Source organism: Hyperoodon ampullatus (genome assembly GCF_949752795.1).
Source record: "Hyperoodon ampullatus genome assembly, chromosome: 14".
Taxonomy (NCBI): Eukaryota; Metazoa; Chordata; class Mammalia; order Artiodactyla; family Ziphiidae; genus Hyperoodon; species Hyperoodon ampullatus.
Window position 1 is genome coordinate 67,222,683 of NC_136927.1, and position 25,189 is coordinate 67,247,871.

General features: G+C 48.1%; 1 protein-coding gene across 1 annotated transcript in view; it reads right to left on the bottom strand.

The window, feature by feature from the left end:
* Positions 1–8,160: 8,160 nt before the first annotated feature.
* TTI1 (TELO2 interacting protein 1) overlaps positions 8,161–25,189 on the bottom strand; it is a gene marked incomplete at its 3' end in the record, with an annotated part of 28,437 nt that continues 11,408 nt past the window's right edge. The window contains exons 4-7 of the mRNA XM_079719822.1: positions 23,354–23,494; positions 20,414–20,618; positions 20,034–20,121; positions 8,161–8,344 (exon numbers count right to left, since the gene is read on the bottom strand). Coding sequence (XP_079575948.1) covers positions 8,161–8,344; positions 20,034–20,121; positions 20,414–20,618; positions 23,354–23,494 — 618 coding nt within the window. The remainder of the gene's footprint in view (positions 8,345–20,033; positions 20,122–20,413; positions 20,619–23,353; positions 23,495–25,189) is intronic.

Below are 25,189 nucleotides of genomic sequence, written 5' to 3' on the forward strand. Positions count from 1 at the left end.
CTGGGCAGCTGTCATCCTAACAAGGAGAGGAAGACACAAGCCACAGCCCTGTCCAAGGTGCTGAAGATGCAGTCATGAATGCAACCCCTCCACGAGGGAAAAGGCTGCAAGCTGGACAGAGCCTCACTGGGGTTTGGGGCAGAGGGCACTGTGCAATGCCCTGAGAGCACTGAGTGTGAGTCCTAAATTCTGTCTGGGCAGTCAGGAGAGCCTCTGAGGCTCGACCTGCTTCTCTTGGGGTTCTGAGGGCTCAGATGCGCTGGGGCATGGATGGGAGATGGTTTTTCTGCATGCACACAGGGGCTGTGGGGTGGCTGTCTGTACAGCACACAACCCATCCCCTGAAGGGATCCTCTCTAAGATCCCTTTTCTTATTTGGCTTAAGCAATACCTCCTCTCCCCCAAGCCTGGTGCCCCTTGAGAAATGCACAGCACAGGAGAGGGACCCCAGATGATGTTAGACTCCTATCACCAAAATGTGAGTTTACCATAGAATTATAGACTCACAAATGTCTTATATTTTAATAATAACTTTTTTTGTGAGTGAATAAGTTACACATGTATATGATTTAAAAATGTGAAGAGTAAAGGGAATTCCCTGGTGGTCCAGTGGTTGGGACTCAGCGCTTGCACTGCTGAGGGCCTGGGTTTGATCCCTGGTTGGGGAGCTAAGATCCCACAAGCCATGTGGCATGGCCAAAAAAAAAAAAATGTGAAGAGTATAAAGGGTACAATGTGAAAAGATCTCTCATCACTAATCCTGTTACCCTTCCTAGAGGCTGCCACTTGAGTGTTCTTTAAGAAAATTCCACACATAAAGTACCCCTGTCCCTCATAAATAGTATCATTGTTCTGCTTGCCTTCTTCTTTAATAATGTATCTTGGAGATATACACAGAGAACCAGCTGTTTCTTTTTAAAGGCTACTTGGCACATTACACGTTAGTAAGACACTTATTTAGCCAAGACTCTCTGGATGGACTTCTAGGTTGTTTCCAAACTTTGATTAATGCAAACACTGCTTCGATGAACTCTTTGTTCCTTATCTTTGCATGTGGACAAGGAAATTCCTAAAAGCGGGACTGCTGAGTCAAAGAGTACGTGCATTTAAAATTCTGATAGCCATTGTTGGTTTATTCATTTTATTATATGGATGGACCATAGTTCATTTAACCAGTCCATCCCTCCCTCCCTCCCTCCCTCCCCAACCCGTTCTCCTGCTTTCTAATTCCATATTTACTTTTAGGAAATAGTTAACATTTCATGACTTTTGATGTATCATTTGTTCAGTATTGTTCACTACAATTTCTCTTCTGGGGGAGAGCAAGGGGGTGTTTCAGTTTCTTCTGGATGGATGTTTAAGTCCTATGATTAGGTAACTTCCTATCTTTTGCTTCCAGTCTCTTGAGATATTCATGTAAAGCATTAAGCATAATGCCTGATACATTGGGCATTTAGTATTTGTGAGTTCCTGTAAATCAGGAACAACCTCGCAGTGACTTGCCTGTGCATGTACTCCTTTGTGCACGTGTGAGTTTTAAATTCTTAGAGGCAGAATTGCTGGTCAAAAGGTGTATACATTTAAATTTAGGAGATATGGCCAAACTGACCTCCAGGGAGCTTGTACCAACTTACATACCCGTTTCCCCCAATACTTGCCAACACTTTATTATCCAATCACAGTTTAGGAGGTGGGGCAATTTTGGAGACCGACAGTTTCAAATCCTAACAGACAGGGAAACTGAGACCCTGGGGAGGAGGAGGGACTGCCCAAGGTCACCTGTGAACTGTGGCACAGTTAGATTCCCATTTCTGGAGGACGGAGCAGTGTCTAGGGTGGAATGTGTGAGAGCACCAGGTGGGGTCCGTGAGGTAAGAAAGGATGTGAAAATGGGGTGGAGGGGAGGTGGGGTGCACCAAGGTCTGGGTCCACTGCACACCTCTGCCTTGGGGAATGTAACATGTTTTATTTCTTGTTATTTTACTATTATTATTTTTTGGCTGCGCCGTGAGGCATGCGGGATCTTAGTTCCCTGACCCCGGATCGAACCCGTGCCCCCTGCGGTGGAAGCACGGAGTCTTAACCACCGGACCACCAGGGAAGTCCCATGTTTTATCTCTTGAAGAAACTTCTGACTCTTCTCCGTTACTTCTCCCTATCTCCACCCCCACCCTACCCCCCAGCATCTGTCCCCTTGGAAACAGCCTCAGAGATTCTGAAAGGAGTTTCCCTTACTTCAGAGCCTGCCTGTGTGGGAGGAAGCTGAGGACGTGAGGGTACTGACTGAGAGAGCCGGTTGAGACCCAGGAGCCATTGTGCGAAAAGAATGGAAAATTATATAAGGAGGGAAAACGGAAGGGGGTGGTGGAGGCAGCCATTCATCAGTGCTTTTTAACCTTTTCCTGCTGCAAAAGCGGGCAGCCCCAGATGCTGGGAGGTGGCTGCAACGAGAGACGTTTTCATAAATGGCTTGTGCCTAAGGCTTTGAAGGGTGGTGGGCACCACTCCCTCCTCGCCTTTTGCAGGCGGGCTTTGTACTCTGGGTAGAAGTGTCAGAAAAGGTAGAAGAGCTCCTAATCTAGGAGATGATTCCTCTGGGAAATCAGGCTGCTTTTCAAGTGTAATTTGAAAAGTCGCTGCCTCCAAACTTCACTGGCGGGGGGCGGGGGGTAAGGCAGGGGGGCAGAGGGAAGAATGCCATTTATAAAGCAATCAATGCTTCCACAGAGGCAGCCATCACTCAGAATTATTTTCTGAAATTTGGCCTCTCTTCCTTACTCTGGAGGAAAGGCAACGTGGGCACTTTGCTTCCAGTCAAGCCCGACACAGAGGCTGGGGTAAGTCACACAAAGGGAGAGGAACCCTGCCCTGTTCATCGCAGCTGGAGCTGCGGAAAATCATTTCTAGGGCTTCTCAACTCTTCCGAATGAGCTGGAGGAAGCCTCATCAGAGGTTCCATTCATCTCACTTCTTACTTTTAAACTTTAAAGCACATATTTACGTGCCTTAAGTTGCCCACGAAACATGGCGTGTCAAACAGTTTGGGGTTGATGGAAGAGGTACATTTTCTCATCCTGGGACTTTCAGAAACACAATTTCATCACCAGGCTCTCTCCCTTCCAATTTCTCCTGTATGCTGCCACGAGATGCATATTCTGAAAACGCTTTCAGTGCTTTACTCACCCGTCCAAGAACCGTCCAAGACCTCCCCTCTTGATCTCTTAAGTCTGGGAACCCCAGGTCGACAGTCAAGGCCCTTCGTACATGTGGCCTCAGTGACCACAACCTTCTCACACCCACCATCCCTAGACCACCAAGCCACCCTTGTCACCTGCCACAAACATGGGGTGGTGAATGCCTGTCATTTTGTCCCCTCTGCACCCTGCAACTCTTCTCCTGGTAACCGAATGCAGGGCTTCCTTTTGGGGGAAAGCACCGCACCCCAGTTCCCTCTCCATATGGTTTGGGTGAGCTGACCTGACACCTGCCTCCAGGCCTGCTCATGAGAATGTAGATCCGGGCTTGGCAAACTAAGGTCCCAGGGCCAAAAAAAAAAAAAAAAGACCCCCAGCCTCTTTTGAAAGACTCCTGAGCTAATAATTTTTACATCTGTAAAAGGTTGTAAAAAAAAATCAAAGAAGATGCCATAGAGAACCTATGCCCACAAAACCTAAAATATTTGCCATCTGGCCCTTTACAGAGAAAGTTTGCCGACACCTGCCTGAATGCACAATGCTTGGTTTGGGGCGGGGCGATGGAGGGGCTGAGCTCAGGAGAGCAAGTCCTAGGACTTGAGCTGGAGCCGTCAGAGGGACGTGCACACTCTCCTAACTTTGTTCAGCAGAAAGAACATAAGTCTGGAACTACTGGTGGCCATCTTTGACACTTTACAGAAAGAGGCTGCTGGAGAAGAAAGGCAACACTGGGGGAAGCAGAATCAAAAGACAGACTGGCTGTGGGACCTGGAGCCAGCTGGGCCGGTTGGTCATGCGAGCCCAGACATTTCTTTCAACTCAAGCCAGTTTGAGTTGGGTCTCCTGTCAGCTGCAAGGGAAGGAGTTATGATGAGCACAGATACTGGCAGGTATGGCCGATGCATTGGGCGTGTTATTACCTTGTCTGGAATTGCCCTTTATCCTCTCTGCCTGCCAAAGAGCCTGCTTGTCTTGCCAGGATCTTTTTTTTTTTTTTTTAGTTTATTTATTTTATTTTATTTTTGGCTGCGTTGAGTCTTCATTGCTGCGCGCAGGCTTTTCTCTGGTTGCAGTGAGCGCGGGCTACTCTTCGTTGCGGTGCATGGGCTTCTCATTGCAGTGGGTTCTCTTGTTGTGGAGCACGGACTCTAGGCACGCGGGTTTCAGTCGTTGTAGCACGTGGCCTCAGTAGTTGTGGCTCACAGGTTCTACAGCGCAGGCTCAGTAGCTGTGGCACACGGGCTTAGTTGCTCCGGGGCATGTGGGATCTTCCCGGACCAGGGCTTGAACCCGTGTCCCCTGCATTAGCAGGTGGATTCTTAACCACTGCACCACCAGGGAAGCCCTTTTGCCAGGATTTTATCCCCCGCTTGGCCCTCCCCTCCCCTCCCACGCCCCCCCCCCACAACCGGCTGTGGTCCTCTGTAGTTCCCGGGTAGTTCGTTCTGAGACATAACCATCTACTTCCTCAGCTATAATTGTCTTGGAAGAGTAGGTATTGCATCCCTAACAAAGCCACGAGCAATGGGGTGGGGATAGGGAGAAGGAAAGCATGTCGTCGAGCCCCGGGCATTAGCTAAACACCATAAACACTACAGCACTTAATCCCCCTGAAGCAGCCGTCAAAAGAGGGGGAGGCAGCAGCTCCATTTTAGAGATGGGAAAATGAAGTGATGTGACTCACCGAGCTCACGCAGTTACTAAGAAGCAGAGTCAGAAATCAACCCCAGCTCTGATGAACTCTACACCCATGTTCTCTCCACAGTATGGTGCCCCCTGAGGGCCACATCCAGCTCTGCTCGGGATCCCCTGGATCCAGCTCTACACTTCCCTGAATCCTCCAGGAGCCTCCACTGCCTGCAAATCAGACCTCAAACATCTCAACCCGAAATGCAAGGCCTTTCAGTATCTGCCGGTTAATCCCTCCCCCACCCGTCTCCAGCCACACTGATATCAGAGTACTCAGGGTGCACCCCAAATGACAGAAGAAACCCTCACTGCACCAGCAAGTTTTAACAGGGGAAACGATCACTTTGCAAAGCCTGCATTAACAAAGACTAGATTGAGTCAGCTGGACAGCTTCAAAATTAAAGTTGCCTGAATATAATAATAACCGGAGAGGCATTCTAATTAGTTTTTTTTTTTTTTTTAATCAAGTGCAACAATCTGCCTGCAGGAATCTGAGAGCGACTCAGGATGTCTTAACTCTTTGAGGAAGAGGTGGGTTTTTGGAACATCACGGCAAGTCCTCCCATGCAGATGATCTCCTGGAGGGCTTCCCCAGAGCAAGAGTTTTGTTACAGCACAGGGTGGGTGTGCATGTTCCCCCCCAACTTCTCAGCACACCATCATGGCCTGCCACACCCAGGAACCTGGGGGAGGAAGGCAGGCTGCTTTAATCTCCCTGAGAGCTAGGTCATGCTCGACAAGTCACACCACCTCTTTGACCCGTTCTTTCATTTGTCAGGACCTAGAGGTTGAATTAGTCTATCACTTTGTGTCCCCAGTGGAATTAGGAACAATTCTGTGAATGCTTCTACAATCCCCTCAATTAGAGGGCATTTCCTCCCTTTCCCAAAGGAAATCATCCCAGAATTTTAAAGCTGGAAGAGAGTTAAGTGATTCTCTCTCTCAGGACTTCTTAACTTGGAGTTCCTCTGGGGTCATAGGTGAAGCCTCTGAAATTATACCCAGAATTTTGGGAGGTCAGCTAAGCAGACCCAGCGGGAGGTGGAGATGGTGCATGACTGTAGGCTTGGAGGATGCAGCGCCCTCCTGGGAGTGACTGGAGGAGGAATGTTTCGGGGGAGTGGGTCCTCAGATCTCATCTGATTCCTGGAAGAGCGCAGAATCCTCAAAGCTTAAGAACTCTCTCTCTGGCCCATTCCCTCCACTTTACAGGTGGGAGAACTGAAGGCCAAAGGTGGGTGGTGATGACTCACTGACAGAGCCAGACCAGAAGCCAGCTGGACATCTCATTGCCCTTGCAGGGAAGGTCCTAAAAGGAAAGGAGTGGGGCCTCTCTGGAACTGGCTGGGACCCTTGCTCCAATAAGTCCCCATGCCAACCATCTTGTTTTGTTTTGTTTTTTTAGAGCTTAGGGATTATCTATGTCACTGGAGGAGTTATGTAGATGGTGCCTCACCATGCATCTGGGGAGGAAGCATTCATCACTCTCGAATGTGCATCTTTCAGCATGGGTGAGTGTGTGCATGTGGCTGAGTACCTGAATTTACATCATCTGTGGGTTTTCAATCTCCCAGCTAGAAGAATCAAGTGTTTATCCTGCCTTTTCTACACAAACTCCCTCAAGGTTACCACATGGTGGATGAAGGGACCAAGGCTCTAGCTACAAGCAAGCCGGCATGGCGGGGCTGGAACAGCACTGCTCTGTAATCCCTAATGAACCAGAGGGTCCAGGTGAGGCTCACCAATGGCTGCCAACTTCACAAGAAGAGATCAGACGTCATGTACCTCCTGATGGAAGTAAATAATACCACCCATGGAGGCGTGCAGCCAAAAAGCAAAAACAAAAAAATCAAACCCGATCAAGCCTCTTGTTCTGCCTCCTCATTTATAGGAAACACAAGTGACAGGAGCAGCCCGTGAAATGACCCCCCACGGGGATGCAATCAGTAAAGCCAGACTGTGGGAAACGCTGCAGAATAAATGACCTTGTTTCCTCAACAAAAAACTTCCCGGGAAAAGAAAAGAGAGGTGGAGGGAGAATCTATAAATTAAAAGAGATTTATTAAGGGACATATCGATAATGGCAATGTACATACCTTATTTGCATCCTGATTCAAACACACAGGACCGCTGTTAATTTTTTTAGGTGTGATAATGCTATTCTGGCTGTACATTTATTTAAAAAAAAAGAAGTCTGGATATGACATCTGGAGTTTGCTTAAAAATAATCCAGGGGCCGGGTGTGGTGTGGAGGTAACTGGGAAGGGATGGGATGAAGCAGGGCTGGCCACGTGCTGGTGACTGGGTGCAGCTGGGTTATGGGCACGTGGGGTTTCAGAGGACCGTTATCCCCGATGGAAAGTTAAAAAGTACTTAAAAGGTATCCAGAAAAACTGTCATGAGTGTTTGCCTTGGGAGAGGGAAACTAGATGTCTGGGGAACGAGGATGGGGAGACTGACTTTTCATTATTTTGTACTGCTTGGATTTTATACCTTGACTTTGTATTACCCATTCATGAACATAAACTCAGTTTTTTTTCTTTTTTTTTTTCTGGCCTTCCCTCGCGGCACGCGGGATCTTAGTTCCCTGACCAGGGATCAGACCCAGGCTCTCAGCAGTGACAGCGCAGAGTCTTCACCACTGGACCACCAGGGAATTCCCCATCAACTCATTTTAAAAAAATCACCCAATTTAAATAACAACCTTCAAAGTGAGTTCTTGATCGTACCTTTCATTCAAGAAGTGCCTTTATTTCATTTTCTTCCAAAGAACAGGTTAGGTTCTTATCTCCTTCCTTGAGGAGGAGGAGGTGTGTGAGTCCATGCTGCAGACCGGTGATCTGAAAACTCTCCAATGTGTGATACTTCCACGTGGTCCTCAGGCGGCCGAGGTCACACACGATGGGTAGTACAGGCCTCCGCCCCACGTGTCCTTAAGCTCTTGGATGTGGGTGGGTGCATGGGGCGGCCTGAGAGGCAGCTAGGGCTGCAGAGATGGTAAGCTAAGGAGTTAAGCCCTTAGAGCTGCCAGACAATGTCATTTGAAAATACCAGGTATGAAAGAGAAGTAACAGTCAGCTACTTTCCTTCAATCCAATTTCTAAGCAGTGTGATCGATCAATTTATAAATCGATTGGCTGTCTAATCCACCTTGGCAGTCTTCTCTGAGGCCAACGCCACCACCCTCGGCCAGGGTCGGGTGGGCCCCACATCCTCGGCAAGCTCCGCAAGGGACCTCCTCTGGCGCCTGCCGGACTCGGGGGCGGGCGGGGCGGGGTCACTGCAGCTCCTGGAGCAGGCGGAGAACGTTGGCTGCGTACGGGTTCTGCTGCCCAGTGGCCCCCCGCAGCTGCACCGGGTGCAGGCTGGGGTGGGGAGGTGTGAACTCCTGCGGGCAGTAAAGTTCGTTCAGGAGGAGCCAGGTGGAGTCCGGGTCTACCTTCATCAGGTAGAGGAAAAGGCTGTGGAGAGATGGAGAAGAGAGTGAGGGCACGAGGGAGGGCTGCTGGTGCCCCACCCCAGAGGCTGCTTAGCCGGCTCTTGGAGAAAAAGATGATAACCGCATCACTCTGCGCAGCAGAACAAAGCCCGCTTTTGTGCCTAATACAGGGCCATTAGGACGGTCCCAAAGCCTAACAGAAAGAGAGGTAAAGAGCTTCATATCCATTGACATAGAGAAAAGGAAAGTAGTTAGTCTGAGCAGAACAATCTTGACATCAAACAAGCTCTTGGCAAAGAAACTGGTTAAATTCTGGGCTATAAAACAGTTCTCAGAAGGAAGAAAATGGATAGGGCCCACCCCTTATTACAGAGTCCACTTCGCTCACAGGACCAGCCCCAGTGCAGGGACTCCCGCTCCTGCTTGGGGAGCCTGGGCAAACCCTCAACTCCTGAGTCTCAGGTCCTTATCTCTGACCCTCCAGCACGCTGCTGAACTCAGTAGTTGGCCCATTTCTGGCCCCTGAGAGCCATGGATTCTTGGTGGCCTGGATCCCATAGAGGGATCAGATGCAGTTATTCTCCCACGGCAGGATCGGCTGAGCCTGGCTCTGGGACCTTTAGCAGAGGCAGAACACTGATGCCCCCTATACACGACATGAGCACAGCTGAAGGGCCGGGGCCACGCAGCACCAGACACCCACCACGGGTGAGGTTCTTTATCTTGGTCTGAGCCGTGGGGTCACAACCCTTTGCCTCGTATCTGCTCACATCCCATTTTTGAACGATGCCCAGACCACTGTGCCGGGTAATCCAAGTGTAGACTTCCTATGCCTGGCTGACTCAGCGATTCGGAGTCTGGCTTTTCAACCTCGGGAAGGATGAGGCCCTCCCCTAGCCGGGCGGCTCTCTCTCAGCCACCCTGCCCATCTCAGCTCACGTATCACCCGTGCAGAGAGGGTGGCCTTCTTGACCATGTCGCCTAGGTTGCTTGCCCCTTATTTTTCTCTCTCAGGACACCCTCCCCAGCATTTATCAATTGCCTGTTTATTGACCATCTCCCATCTCCCTTCCTCACAGCACAAGCCCCTGAGGGCAGGGACCATGTCTGTCTGGTTCACTGTTGTATCTCAGGCACTTAGCACGGCACATGGTTAGCACTCAACCAATACTTGATCGAGCAGGTTTCATGTTTAATAAGGGACTTACTATGCTGCACACTAATGTCTTCAGATGGCATCCTTCTTTGAAATAGTTATATTCTGTAAAATGATCTAAAGGAGAGGTCAACTGCTCACTACCAAGGAAGGACCATGGATGTTACTAACAGGAGTCACGTTACCGCAGATGTCACTAGCTGTATGGCTTGCCTCCGTCTCAGTTTCCTCATTTCTAAAACTGGGGATGTACTTCACCCAGGGTTCTGCTGGGGTTTAAATGAGAAAACACAGACCCAGCCCTACACAGGGCCTCCCACATGCGATCCCTGTCTACCAACTAACAGCGGATAGAATCTACTTCATGGATCACATTTTATTTTTGATGACCATTCCTAGGAGCCTCTCCAGTACTGCTGGGCATCAGATAGGAATGTAAATGCTTGCTAAACAGAGCTAAATTCTGGTTTTTAATTTCGTTATCTAAAAATCTAAACCTAAAAAGCCTGTGCCGTCAGGGGATTTGGGTTTTACTTCGGTGAAGCCACTTTTGCTTTCTTCCTTGGGTTTAACAGACATATGCTAAGGAGGCAAGGGAGACAGGTGGAGGGGGCACTTTGACACATTTTCTGGCCCGTTTTGTGCCCGAACGATTTAAGTTTTCTTTACTTAGGATAATCTTGAGTTTATAACCTCAGCGGTGGTTGCTGGAGAAGTGATTAGAATATTCTAATTCATCGCTTCCACTTCACCGCAGAAAGGAGATGGGGCCTGCGTGGGAGACAATTTTTGTTTAAAAACAAAAATATCTTTGATAATTAGAGTGGCAAGGGAAATTATGAAAAAAATGCACCAAAAATGGGAAGCAGATTTCTATTTACACGTGACACAGCTGACAGTTTTCCCTGGTGCCAAAGACTGTTAGAATGCAAATGGTTTCATTTGATTTTTTTTTTTCCCCCTTCAAGAACTAGAACAAGCTACAGCATGGGCGCACTCTCAGCTTCAAGGAGTATTTTGATCTGGGCGACACCCAGCAAAGTGGTGCCGTGGCCCAGTTCAGTCACAGCTCTGCTCTGACTTACACGGCATGGAAACGTTGCAGTGTTCATTTTTGGTCTCCTTTTTAACTTACTAAATGCGGGTGTTGTACTCGTTGGCAGGAAAGGAGAAGGAAGGAAGCCACTCTCTTTGCCCTTCGAGATCCTTAAATAAAATGCCAACAGGGAGGCAAAGGAAAAATCGTGTGCAAAGTTCATCTTCTTTTAGTTAGCTAGAGCCATACTCTTGGAAGAATTATTTTGGGTCTCACTTCTGAGCTCTTAAAGAGGTAGAATCCCCAGAATGGCAGGTGGCAATGCAGGTTTCTTCCCCACCTCTGTGGCTGGGAGCAAATTATTTTGCCTTTGTGAACCTGCTTCCTCCTTCTCCAAAGGAAAATAATCACATCTGCCCCACCCTCCTCACAGGTTTGTTCTGAGGCTCTAAGGAGATGAGGTGCAGGAAAACACTCTGAAGTGTATAATGAAAACACTGTTCCTTCCAGAAAGAGAGTGTGTGTGTCTAAGGAATAATTATCACTACCAACCCTGGCAGCACTGCCATACCATGGAAAATTCTCAGACGCTCTGAAAAGGGCAGAACATTTGTCTTTTGTTTCAGTCATAATTTCCTTCATACTGACTCGGTAGGGGTCCCAATTCTCAGCCACTGGGGTTGTAGTTTTGTCCATTACTTTCAGGAAGAAACGAATGTAATATTCTTTGCCCTCCGCATGCCTGAGGTCGGAAGCAGATGCCGTGCCATGCAACCAGGTGGCTGGCAGGCATAGCCGCGCGCTTGCTTGGCAAAAGGCATGCAACCCGCTGAACTCTAAACGCTGACAAATTCTGAACCTGGACCCCTGTTCACTTTGAGGCCCTGGGAGCTGAGCCTGAGACCCAGGAGGTCTTGTCTGAGTACTCAGCGGCCCAGCTTTTCCCCAAACTCCAGTATTGCTTCGTCCTGGGACAAGTTCCTGACCTTCCTGAGCTGGGGAGAGGGGCTCCCAGACAATGAAGGGAAGAAGGCTGAAGACCTCGAAAGCATCCTTTTGCATAATCAAAAGACAAAGAGGGGACCTCTGCTTTGGAGTGATAGGAGTACCTGCCTGGAAAATGTTCCTAACACATCTTGAGACATGGCCGAGATGGCTGTTGAACATGCCAAGTGGCCGACTCCATCTATTTTCAAACCCAAAGGGAAACACTTAAAAAAAATATATGTACACCATTTAACTCCTGAACAAAAATTTATTTCTCTTTCCCCCAGGCCCGAATCAGTGGCTCCAGGGAGCACAGTTATCAAGAGATTATCTGGTCCCCAGAGTTTCCGGAGGCACTCAGCTGTGCCTCCTGCCTCGAGTGTCCTGAGGCGAGTGATTATCTCTCAATAACCTGTAGGGCCGTGTAGCTTAAATGATAACTTGACTTTAAAAAATTTAGAACTCGCCGTTAGGCAGTTTCTAAGCAACCTCTGTTTCCATGGCAAAGAAGCCTGGTGTTTATACTGATTTTTCACTTAAAATGCGGTTTTATTGAATTTCACTTCATGCAGGCAGCCATTTCTCTGCACTTCAGCCCTATCTACAATTGACGGGTAGCAGTAAGTACCTAATAAACTCCAGACACCAAACCAATAGAAGCGACTCATTCCTTTATGATCAATATCAGGTGCTCCGAGTGACAAAGCTGGGGGTGAGGTCGCCTGGGGAGCTGGGAAATGTGCTGCTAGAATCTGGCTGGCCAGGTCTGGTTCCCTCTCTGCGTGGTTCACCAAAGGTTTACTAGCACCTGGTCCAGCCCAGGCACTGCGTCAGGAGCGTGGGACACAAAGACGGATGGACAAAGGCTCTGGCCTCAGGGCTCCCTGTCTGGTGGGGAGGACAGACTGACCACAGAAGCCCATGATGCAATGTGAAGAGGGTGGGCCGGAGCCGGGGAAGGATTCCTTAGGTGGGGACATGGCAAGTCACTTCTCTGTACATCAATCAGATCGGTTCTAACCCCCTTCCAGCTCCAACACTCCCAGCAGTTCTCAAGCATAGGGGCTGGATCATGGGCCCTTTCACCCCAAATGCAGCAAAAAGACACCCCTCTGTTGAAGATGCAAATATTACAGAGTATGTCCTCACCATCTTGGGTTAGACAACACCTGCTCAAGGGGAGCTCTAGAAAACCGCTAGCCAATCGAGGCCCAGCAAAGCTAAATAAACTTAACTGAAATTCGGAGCTCCCAGCTCTCCTGGGTGACAGGCTATTCTTTCTCTGTCAATTACTTGCTTGAGGGATCTGCTGCTCCTTGTCTCTTTCTGGGTTTATAAAATGCTCTCATGAGCTGTCTGCGTAAATGCCGGTGGTAAATGACTTGCGGCTTTGTGATGTTTATTTATTTATTTATTTATTTATTGGGGGGCATCTAAAGAAGTTATTCAGGGTGTCTCCTTAGGGACACGATACAAGCTATCTCTACGTGGGCACGACTAAATGCAGTCAGAGGGTAAAGCCACTTGTTGGAAAGCAGGCACACCTGCAAAGTTATTTTGGCTTCCCTGTTATTCCCTTTCTGGCAGAACAGCCTCCACACTCTTTTTTTCTGTGGCCATCTCTTCTCCCGTGACTCCGTACATGATGATGCTACAAATGAGGCTGTGTGTTTCCTTTTAAATAAACGGATGCTCAAGGTGTTGATGTGTCCGAGCCAGCAAGCAATGGGGCGATGCTTCCATACTCAGTAATTTACTCTAATGGGTCTCGGTTCATCGGTTAACCAGTATTTCAAGCCTGTCCTTTCTTGCTATTCAATTTAGCTATCTTGCCCTGCACGTGGGCCGTTTTTTGTTTCTAAATGTTGGAAATGGAGGATTATGACTTGAAGCAACAATTTACTCTCCACATAAATACTAGCAATTACCTCTGCAGCTATACATACTCATTCGACTTAACTCTATTTACCTGTTCACAGTCATTCGTCTATCGACCGTCAACCCACACACTCACACAGAGGCCGATATTAAAAATATTGAAATGCAACGGGGACAGGATTTAAAACCATAAACACCAGTGGAAGCTTACGATGATCATCGAGTCCCTAAAGTACCACAAGACAAAGTACCATAGATGCTGTGGAATGACTCCACTGCTTTGTGCATATTTAAAAAGATATGGCACTGAGAGGCCCAATCTGTTACTGACAATTCAAAAATAAGTCAGAACCAAGAAGGGTTTAAATCCCACTGGGGCAGAATCTAAAAGCAGCCCTTTCCATCTGGCCAGCTCTCCCCGCTCCAGGCCCCACCGTCGGCCTAGATCCCATGATGACAACGCTGCTGGGCGCAGATTTAAAAGTGGCCCCGGCCGTCTGCACTCTCAGGCTGCATGCAGTGTTTCCTGGTCCTCCCTGGAAGATTCACACCCTTGCAGATAAAGACATCTTCATGGCAGCCTACCTGTTTTGTGCCCCCCTGCCCGCCACCCCCGAACTGTTTTCCTGTAACCCACGCTCTGGCACTAAGCCAGCAGCCTCCACTGATGGAGCCATCAGAAACAGCTCCAGGAAATGTACTTCTGTATTTACTGCAAGGACATTAGAAATAATCAGTCACAATGGTACCTAGTGTTCTTCTAAGATGACCCACGGGGAAATTTTCTCAGGGTTCAGCACCAAGGGAATTCCAGAGCTGTGCTTCCTTCTAAAGGCTTTCTTTTCTTATTTCAGTAATGACTGGAATTTGCGCAGCAGATGCGTTTACCTCTTTGCCTTGTCTGTTAGGAGGCCCAGAGCCACGTTGCAGGCTCATCTCTAGCGGAGGTGAAGAGTTCAAAGCCTGCATTTTATATATTAACCTCAACCCTGGCTTCACCTTGTTCTCCCTCTTATTATTTTTCCCTCAAAAAATGTCTTCACTTCTTATTTACCTTGCTGCATACACTTAAGTTTATAAGATGCTTTAGGTCTTTTTTGGAATAAGGAGGAAGTTTAAATACTGATAACAAGTATTATTGACTTTTTAACTCTGGGCTGACATTTTGTGCTAAAGACGAATATACATGACTTTACTGAATCTTTGTCATAATTTTATTAGGTGGAAAAAATAGACATGCTTATTCTAGTCTTGTAGATGAGGAAACTGAGACTTCGAGAAGGAAATTCATTTGCCCAAGGGTATACCACTACTGAACAGCGATGTGGGGCCAACTCTACCTTGGTCTTCACCTTAGAACTCTCAACACAGTATGTGGCTAATAAGAGACTCTAAAGCATCTTTTAAATAAATACACATATAATAAGACAATTGAGGCCATGTCCTTGGCTACTTTAGTTGGTACTGAGATCATCAACATTCACTCCTGCCTCCCCTGCAAAGGGATGAAATGACCACCCTGTGGTCGGCCAAGACTTCTGATATTTGAAATCTACTTTGTGCACGCGGTCCACCTACCAGGCTTGATCTCCCGTCAAGAGCATCGTGGTTCCTGACCCAGTATGGCATATACAAGTGCACGTACGCCCCACACTCGGCTTTCCAACTGGGTGGTGAAATGGATGACCCTGGCAGATTATCAATCACTTGACAACACCAAGGAAGCAGGGGAAGGACTGGCTGCATTTGATTTAAGTAGCACAGAGGTCCCTGCCTTCAGATCTGAAACCCAGCAACCCACTTTGTTTGTAATCTGCATGGCAGATGTCTCTTATCTTTGACACCAGGAAATCATGCCTATATATGCACAGTGAACAGCTTCAGATCTGAGTGTATTTTTAGAACAGTGAGCCTTGAAAAGAAAAGCAGCAATGCCTGTCAAAAGATGAATAATGGGAAAGCTAACTACTTGGGTCTGGATTTGTCAACTATTAATCGAATGTCAAAAGGGAAAACATTAGGAGTGCCCTCATTTCCATAGGAAACAGCTTTGCAGCCCAAGCTCAAACAAACTGCCCACACCATTTAAGGGGATGAGCTACTAATTTCAAGCTCAGCTGAACTAGTGGATCACCTCTGTGGCTCCTGATCCCTTCAAATATAATAGGCCCATGTGTGAGAGGAGTTGGGGCTCTGACGGGGTTGAAATGAAAGAGCCTCTGCCAGTCTGAGTTCCTCCAGGGTTTGAAGGCAGCGGCTGCATTTTTGATGGGCTGGGATCCTACTGCTAGAAAGAAAGCGGGGAAGTCAGTCAGTAAATGAACCTTCAAACTCTTGGTCCTGGCTTCTCATGCAAAAGGCGGTAGGGGGAGGTAGAACAATTAACATGAAAAAGACCCTTCTGAGATGAAAACCCCAGTTTAGATTTCAGTCAGGATGAAGCAGGCTTCCAACAAGAAATACCATGCCCAAGTGTATATGTGTACATGTAACATATACACAACACATTATATATTTGGCAAATTTATACATCTCCCATAAGGGTGTGTATACACACGTAAATAAAACTCCAGAACGTAAGCACCATGAGGGCAGAGGCCTCCTCTCTCCTGCTCCCCTCTATTTTCAGTGCCTAGAACAGTGCCGGGCACACAGCAGCTCCTCAGCCAATCAGCAGAATGGACGAACGCCGAGCGTACTCTCTTACATATTAATGCTATTCATCCGCATGATGGTTCTGGAGGAAGGTGTTATAACCAAACCCAGTTTACAGAGGAAGGAAATGAGGTGCAAGCAAATGAAGTCATTTGCTCAAGGTCACAGAGCCAGTAAGATGTGAACCTAGGTTTGTCCACCTCTAAGACTGGTGCCCTTTGCCCGTACATACAATGGCTAAGCGAGGAAGATGGGAGGGCCCTCTCCCTTCCCCACCACACACATCAAGAACCACAGCATCAAGCACCTGTACAACCAGGAGGTGCAGCAGGCTACTTGCGGGCACCCTGCGTCCCCACCTGGGTTCTGGGGTTGACAGGTGGAGGTAGGACTGGGGGGTGGAAACCACGTGGCCTAAGAGCATTGTTGGGCATGGACTTCAACTTTTAAAAAATAGATATTGCCTAGTTTTGTTCCATTTAGCCCCAGGGTGGAAGACTGACTGATTTATGCACAAGAGAGGGAGCCTCACAGGCTGCTCAGAAAGAGGCCCAAGGAGTGTGGTTTTAATGGAGTTGCGTTGAACCGGGCTGAGAGCATTTACTGGTTGGAAGGAAAAACACAGAAATTTGGGGAACGTGCTCTCATCTCAAATTCCTTTCATATGCAGGAAGGAAGAGCTCCGTGGCCAGGAAGGCACAGAACTGTGGAGGCCCACTGCATGCTGGGAGGTATCTCAGAGGCTTCTAGGGCCACCGGAGAATTTGTATCGGTTAAGTCGGCCAAGGCTGAGATGCGGGCGTGGCTGATATAACCTGTTATTTTGTAATCCAGTGCTTATTCTCAGGGACTCGGCCTTATTTACAGCTCATGATATGCTGACCCCTCTTCCCATACCCCAAATATGGTTTTCTCATTTGTTATCCACTGAAGTCATTTAACTAGGTGGACTTTGGGGGAGTCGGTATTTTTTCTTGCGTGGCCAGTTCACAGTGACACCTGGTGGTAACAAATGGCAAGGTTATACCCTGCTCTTACCCCCCCACCCCCCTCCAACCAAGCTGCAAGATTTATGTCCCTCCTTACAAGGCACATTTGCTAGATAAAAGCATTACACTGGAATGGCATCTCCGTTCTTAGCATTTACAGCCTTGGTTATATCAACCACCCCCTGATCAATTTCCATTTCTAGAGTTTACAGCCTGGATGTAAAAGCCTGCCACAAAGGCTCTATTTAATACGACAAATTAAAAAAGCAAACACAGGCTTGGTCATTCTTTGGAGCCAGGAGAAGCAAACAGGAGTAAGGAAAAATCCAACTGTAATGCACACAAGGAGGAACTTTCACGGCGCTGCCGAGTTCGCCTCCATTCCAACGTGAGGGACGCTGCCCTGCAGAGGTCCCCACCGCTACCTGCCAGACCTACAGACACAGTTGCTCATCCACCTCTCTGAGAATGCAGGAGGCCTCAGAGCAGCCACCTGCCCTCACAGGTTTCCTCACCAGCCCCGCCCGATCCAAAGCCAGCTGGTCAGCTGCCCAGTGTCGGAAAGTCACTACTTCTGAGGGAGCTGGGGCGTCTCTGGCTTTCACTAGTTCTTTTGGATACGGAGCTGAAGCTTGAGTTTTTGTAACCCTCTGGCTACAGATCTCCCCCTTGGGCCCTGGTAAAGAACACACAGCCTTCTCTTCTCCCCTGAGTGGGTGGAGGTGTCACTGACAGCTGTGTGGGGAACACTGAAGGGCATGTGCGGAAGCGGGGGGCTGGGGTGGAGGCTCCTGCAGGGGATCAGGTAAGAGATGAGGGTGACCTGGCCTGCCCTGGCAGCTTGGAGGTGAAGAGAAGCAATTTGAAGAGAGATTTCGCAAGTTAGGTAGACAGCCTTCACTTCTGGAATGGATGTGGGGTGTGGTGGAAAGAGAAGAATTCAGGACAAACAACCAGATGGATGTGCGGCCATTTGCTGAGCTGGGAACTCCGTCTCAGTCAGGGGACCTCGTTCATTTGTTCCCGGAGATCTGACTGTTTTCATACTAATCGGCCCACCCATCTCCCTCTCTTTGCTCTGTAATGACACTTGCAAAGAGACCAGATTTCCTATTGTCTCAGACAGCTTCTCCCATTTAGAGAGCTTGTTAATTTCTGAATCAAGATGCCGAGTCAGCTCCTGATCAAGGACAACACAGATATTTTTTCCCCTGACTTCAAAATAAGTTTGCAGATGACGTGTACGTAAAGCAGGTAACCTTGCACTTCCTCCCCGCCCGGCCCGTCAGAGGGAGGTCATCTGACTCAACCTCAAGTGGAACAAAGAGGCGCCGCAGTCAGGCCTCTGGCTGCAATCTCCTCCCCGCAAGGCCCCTGGAATTCCAACTCAAGAGTCAGCAAGGTCCAATCCATTCCAACTCAAGAGTCAGCAAGGTCCAATTCAGGTTTAACTGCTTTCAGTAGCAAATAAAGAAAATTAGAAATGAAAAGATAATGAATTGTGAATATTAGCTTGTTTGATGGGTCTAAACTTGAAGGATGGGTATGGGGCGGGTGTAGGAAGAGTAGAATGGGACAGGGAATGAGAAAACCAGATCTTTGGGACTCTTGGCTGTAACAGGCACCCAGAAGAATTTGCTTCAAGATGGATTCATCATGTTTGTGAGTTGTGCTTTAAATCACAGCACAATTCGCTTCAGGAACACTGCCTGGAAGAGGACTCTTTTCATCCTAAGTTGGTTCTTATTAAGGAATAAGAAGGTCCGGGGACAAGAAGCTCTTTGGGATGCACCCCTGTGCTTGAGAAACCATGATGGATTCTGGGCCTAGGGGATGTGACAGGAAAGGGGCAGAAAGAAAAAACGGAACTGGGGAAATCAAGAGCAGAAAACTGCAAAGGATAATAAGTCAATTCAAAGAGATATTTCCATCGCTCCAAGAGAGTGCAAGGTTTATAAGGGAGCAAGTTGGCTTTCCTCATTTCACAGACAGAGCAGCCTTTCAGCCCTTCAGGGAGTAAGATGACGCCTACCCCACCAAGGAAGATCAGGGACACGTTCCCAGAAGCTGATGAAGTGGGAAGGACTGTTTCTTTGCCCGGGGAGGTGGAGCTGCAGTGCCCAGAGCGGCAGGCAGTGCCAGGCCAGACAGACCGGCTTTCGCCCCAGCTGCAGATGTCCAGGGATAGCAGTTCCAGGGCACAGGCTGATCCTGGCTAGAAGGAGAGCTGGGGAAAGGGGGTCAGGGTACATTTTGGGTCTCAAGTCTGGGGAATGCTCCTGTGCTCAGAGTTTTAGCTTTTGATAAATAGCCTTTAGGACTCTAGGAACCAGACATGGCTTCTCCTGTTAGAGGTGGTACAGCTACTCTCTAATAAGCAAAACTCTTAGAAGTTAGAATCACATAATTTCAGAGTTGAAAAGGCCCTTTAAATCATTAGTCCAGTGGTTTTGAACGTTTCTTGGTTCACAGACTCCTATTATAATCGGATGAATGATGTGGAATCTGTCTAGAAACAGATACGTACATGTCTGCTTGCACACACACAATTCTGCATACAATTTGTGAGGGTTCACGGCACCTGACACCCATTAAGATGCTCTGTGGAGCCAAGGTTTGCTAGATCAATAATCTAATGCTTTCGCCTTGTGGATGAGGAAGCTGAGAGAGAGGTGCCAGGGTCACCTGGTCACCAGAAGAGTAGGGCCTAGAAGCCAATCACCCTCTGACCAGGAGAGTGCTTTGTCCCCTATAAGACATCACCTTTCTGCTTTTTGCCCCTTTGGAATTGTTGCTGATGCTGCAGCAGCGGAAAAGGTTACTTTCAAAGAGAAACGTGTCTAGTAAAAATACCATCTCTAGATGTTGGCACAGTTAAAGAAATCATCTTAACCTGGCAAGAAGAGAGAGAAGAGAAAAGAACAGAGATGCCTCAACTCTGCTCCCCATTAGCAAATCATCTATAATTTAGGAGAAACGTAAAGAGATGCGGGTGATCAAGCAGACGTACCTCCTGGCAGCCTCTTGTAATTTCACGGGCTGTTTGGCACTGAGGTAAATCAAGCAGGCATCAGCTACTTTATTCAGGTCACCCTCACCTGCAGAGAGGAAAAACAAAACAAGCGTTGGCCCTCCGGCTTCAGTGGGGATGAGCAGGCACCAACTGCTGTCTGATGAAACTGGAACAGCTAGGCAAGATGCTGTGGGCTCTGTACTGCACCCTTAAGTCAAAAAACACAGCAAGGTAAATGGATAAATGAGGCCAAAGTGAGATGGAAGGATGCGCACAGGACAGGAGATGACAGGAGCATGGCTAAGTGAGGAGGGCAAGGGTGGGGGTGAGACAGAGTGTACAGTGTGTGTGCCCAGGTGAGACTGGCTGGTACCTACCTAGGTCCAGTCTCTCACAGAGGGGGCCCAGGCCCTGCAAGACGGCCAGCTGCAACTTGAAGGCCAGCGTGTGGAAGTAAACTGGTCCAGCCCTGGCACTGATGGGAGCCTGGCTGACTAAAGAGCCAGCCAGCTTTGGCAGGACATCTTTGCAGAACCGGTTCCTCAGAAAATCGCCACACTTGCCTCCCAGGGTACGCAAAACCTGTGGAAACAGACCCCAACCCGGTGACTGAACGTTGCCAAGGCAGCGAGAGCGCTAAAAGAATGTTTGCTAATTCAATTTCATCTAAGTCTCTGCTTGAAAAAGAAAAATAGAATTATTGCTGTTAATTCCTTGCCCACGGTTTGTGATTCTGACAATTATGAATTCGGAGGTCTCTGCTCCTGAGGCATGGCTGCTTCTATCCATAAATACAGATTACATGGAGAATAATTCAAAGGAATCTTGGGTTGGATGAATAGTATGGTTAATACCTGGATTTCCCTCCCTTTTTTGTTTAAAAAAAAAAAAAAAAAGAGCTTAAAGCAGTTCACATAGATCATCTCTTGAATCTTCCTAACATTCCTTGAGGAAAGACTTGTGCTTTTAACTCTAGCTAGCTGAACAAACATAAACAGGCCCAGTAGCTGAGGCCCAGCTCAGCTGCTGCCATGTGCAGGCATCGAAAAGGGCAGTGGCTGGCTGAGGTCCCTGGCTGGGTGAGGGCAGGGTCCCCAGCGGGCAGAGCTGAGTCAGAGTTCCTTCTGTTCCATGGCACAATCTCTTATGTACATCACCCTCATTCCATCTTTCACGACAGGCAGTCTCTTTGCATGTCTTGTTTTAAACCTTCTCAAGCAGAACATATTGAAACGTTTTGCCCCACTGCACAAGACTGAGTATACAGGATAATAAGAATTTCTTTAAAAATTGGGGGGCTCCCTGGTGGCGCAGTGGTTGAGAGTCCGCCTGCCGATGCAGGGGACACGGGTTCATGTCCCGGTCCGGGAAGATCCCACATGCCGCGGAATGGCTGGGCCCGTGAACCATGGCCTGCGTGTCTGGAGCCTGTGCTCCGCAACGGGAGAGGCCACAACAGTGAGAGGCCCGCGTACCACAAAAAAAAAAAAAAAAAAAAAAATTGGTAAGCAAGGGACTTCCCTGGTGGCGCGGTGGTTAAGAATCCGCCTGCCAATGCAGGGAACACGGGTTCGATCTCTGGTCCGGGAAGATCCCACATGCCACGGAGTGACTAAGCCTGTGTGCCACAACTACCGAGCCTGTGCTCTAGAGCCTGTGAGCCACAACTACTGAGCCCATGTGCAACTACTGAAGCCCACGTGCCTAGAGCCTGTGCTCCTCAACAAGAGAGGCCACAGCAATGAGTAGCTCCCGCTCGCTACAACTAAAGAAAGCCCGTGCACAGCAATGAAGACCCAACACAGCCAAAAATAAATAAGTTAAATAAATAAATTAACAAAAAAAATTGGTAAGCAAGGCATATCCAGGACAGAGAACATTTACCGACTTTGTAGAGAACAAGGCACTTATTTCAGGGCCCTCAGCAGGACTGCACAAGGCCTTACGGACCTCAAGGGTCACTAATGGGTCTGGGAGTGGAAAAGCAGCCTCAGTTACAGTGCACGTATCTTTATATTTTTTCATTTTTCTATACTTGCTGTCATTTCAGATAAACTATTAATTTTCATAAAGGAAAACGGCACATCTGAGTGACTCAGCAAGACCTCCCTCCTCCTCCCCTCCCCAACCTCCCTCCTCCTCCCGTCCCCAACCTCCCTCCTCCTGTCCCCAACCTCCCTCCTCCTCCCGTCCCCAACCTCCCTCCTCCTCCCGTCCCCAACCTCCCTCCTCCTCCCCTCCCCAACCTCCCTCCTCCTCCTCTCCCTAACCTCCCTCATCCTCCTCTCCCCAACCTCCCTCCTTCTCCTGTCCCCCCACCACCCACATGTGCGTGTGCGTGCGTGTGTGTGTGTGTGTGTGTGTGTGTGTCATTTTGTGTATTTTGCTTTGGAAAAAAATATTAACGATTTTTTTAATATGTTTTAAATGTGAGCTTGCATTTTGGTCCAGTATATGCTGAAGAATCTTATAAAATACTTTAGCCAAGTATATTAGTTGCATTCCTGGCTTCATTCAATATCCTACGCATCTTTTTTCTTTGCCTCATCTTGCTCACCCACTTCTAATTTATGTTAGCTTGCTATGGTAAATGTATCTCTGTAACTTGCCTTAAGTGCTTTTTAGAACAAGGAAGGATATAAATAAATAAGCCAAAATATGTGTGCTAATATAAGCCAAACTAAGTCAGGGAGAATAATACCTTACATACACAGAGGGCTTTTAACTTTTCAAAGCATTTCACCAAATAGTCCCACTTTATCCTTGACGACAACAACTATGAGAAAGGTGGGATAGGTGGTCATGGGCTTTGTCCAGAGTCACTCAGCTGGACAGAGGACGCCCATTGCTAGAACCTAGTCAGTCTTCATCTTGACTCTTGTGCCGTGCACAGAACATGGGCATGAACTCAGATTCAGGTACTATCACTTCCTAGCTGTGTGATCTTGAGAAAGTTCCTTAACGTTCTGGGCTTGTTTCCTCCTCTGTCAAAAATGGGGATACCAGTATTCTTCCTTATAAGGTTGTTGTACGGAGATGAGCTCATGTGTGAAGTGCCAAGCATGTTGCCCGGCACAGAGGAGGTGCTCAGTGAATACTGGTGGCCCTTTTCATCTACTAGTTCTCTCTGCTTCAAATTCAAAAGGAAACTGACTTTATTTTCTTCTTTGTGCTTTTCTTATTTGCCTATACTTTCTTCAAGGTATAGTAGGTCACAATCGGATAAAAAGAGAACTACCCCCAAAAGACACCACTGAGCTCTGTGCTCACTTCCCACCATCCCCATGACTGATGGCGGTGGGGCATCGGTGCAGTACCTTGAAGGCTCTGAGCACTGCCAGGGGGTCATCATTTGTGAGTCGGTGCACGAGCGAGGGCCACGCCCGATGAGCCAAGGGAAGGAGCTGGTTCTTGTGGGACTGCAGAACAACCACACACAGATCCAGCACATCCAAAACCTGCAAGAAAAGAGGACAGTATTTTGGCAGATAGTAAAGGCTTGAAACCCAATACCTGGGATCGAGTCACCATTTTAAAAGAGTAAAACTTAGAAACTCATGAGTCAAGGAAATATTTACGAGTCCTGACTACATGCCAAGCACTGGCTAGGTACTGGGTGGGGGGCACACAGGGACAAAATACTTATGTTTCCTTTCCTTGGCTTATGGTCAACTGGGGAAAGACTTCAGATAACACCGAAATAATGGGATGAATGATTACTAATTGTGACAAGTACAAGGAAGGAAAGTCAAGGGGGAAATGCAAGATAAAGGGAGGGATCTACACCATACCAACTGTCGGGAGGGCTTCTCTGAGGAAGTACCTTCTATAAGGAGGCACACTGGAAACAGTAACGAGGAAGACCCAGAGGAGGGAGAGCTTGCAGTGCTTAGAAAACTAAAGCAGGGCAGCGTGAAGTGTGACAGAGGGGTAAGATGGGGCTGGACCTCAAAGATGTCACATTAAGACTTTTTAATTTTGTTCTAAATGTGGTGGGGGAGCCGTGGAAATGTTCAGGCACGTGCTATGATACAATTCATGTTTTTAAAAGGTCACTCTGGCTGCTGAGTGGAGGAGGGACTTGAAGTGGGAGTGAGAAGAAGTGAGGAGGCCCTTGAGGGAGCCACGGCGCACGTCCACATGGGAGGCGGGGAGTTACGCGGCTACATGGTCGTGGCCGAGGCAGAGAAGTGAAGGGTTTGAGACCTGTTTTGGAGATGCAATGGCTTAATTTGCTGAAGGACTCGTTCTTGGGGAGATGAAGAGAGGTATCAAAAAGAGCTGCTTGGGTTCAGGCTTAGCCACTGAATAGATGCAGGTGCAGCTTAATGAGATAGGAACAAAGGAGGAGGAGGAAACCGGGAGGGTGGGTGAGATCAAGTTCTGTTACCTCTAAATGGAGAGGTCAGGTAGGCAGCTGGGACACAGGTCAATCTCAGAAGAAAGGTCTGGGGTAGACTAGATGTAAATTGGGGTTTTTACCTTCCCTGAGAATATGTTTCCTGATCTCTCATGTCTCAAAGCTCACTGAAGACAGACGACCTGCTCAGTGTCACAGGCAGTGGTCACCACGATAACCAAGTGCAGGCTTCCCTCCAGCACAGACGGGCCAGCCTTCCCAGAGCAGGGGAGGGTACACGTCTGAGTCAGGAAGACAGAGTGAGGTCTGCAGTAAACCCTTATTGGATGACTACTGTGTGCTGGTCACACGGAGACTGGAACAGAAACAAAAACAAAACAGGCCCTGCCCTTGAGGGCTGAATAGTTAGGCAGGGGAATAAGAGAAACCTCAGGAGAGCAGAGTAGTACAGTGGCAATGGCTTTGGTATCACTGACTGCCTTTGGATTTGAGTTCTGTCACTAACTGGGTAAGTTACATCATACTTGAGTGAATCATTCCCCTTCTGCCTGGAATGTTCTTCCCCCTCCGTTGGCCCCTGCAGGGCTGGCTCCTTCTCAGCCTTTAAGTCTCGACTTAAACGTTATCACCCGACAACTGGTCTAAATCAGAACGTAGCTCCCTCTTATTCAACAGGGTTTGGTAGAGTAGGTTCCCAAAATGTGTTTACTACATGGGTGCATTTTCTATCATAGAACCTTCTTATTACCTCCATAGCATTTCCTCCACATATATGTATTTGTGTATTACCCCT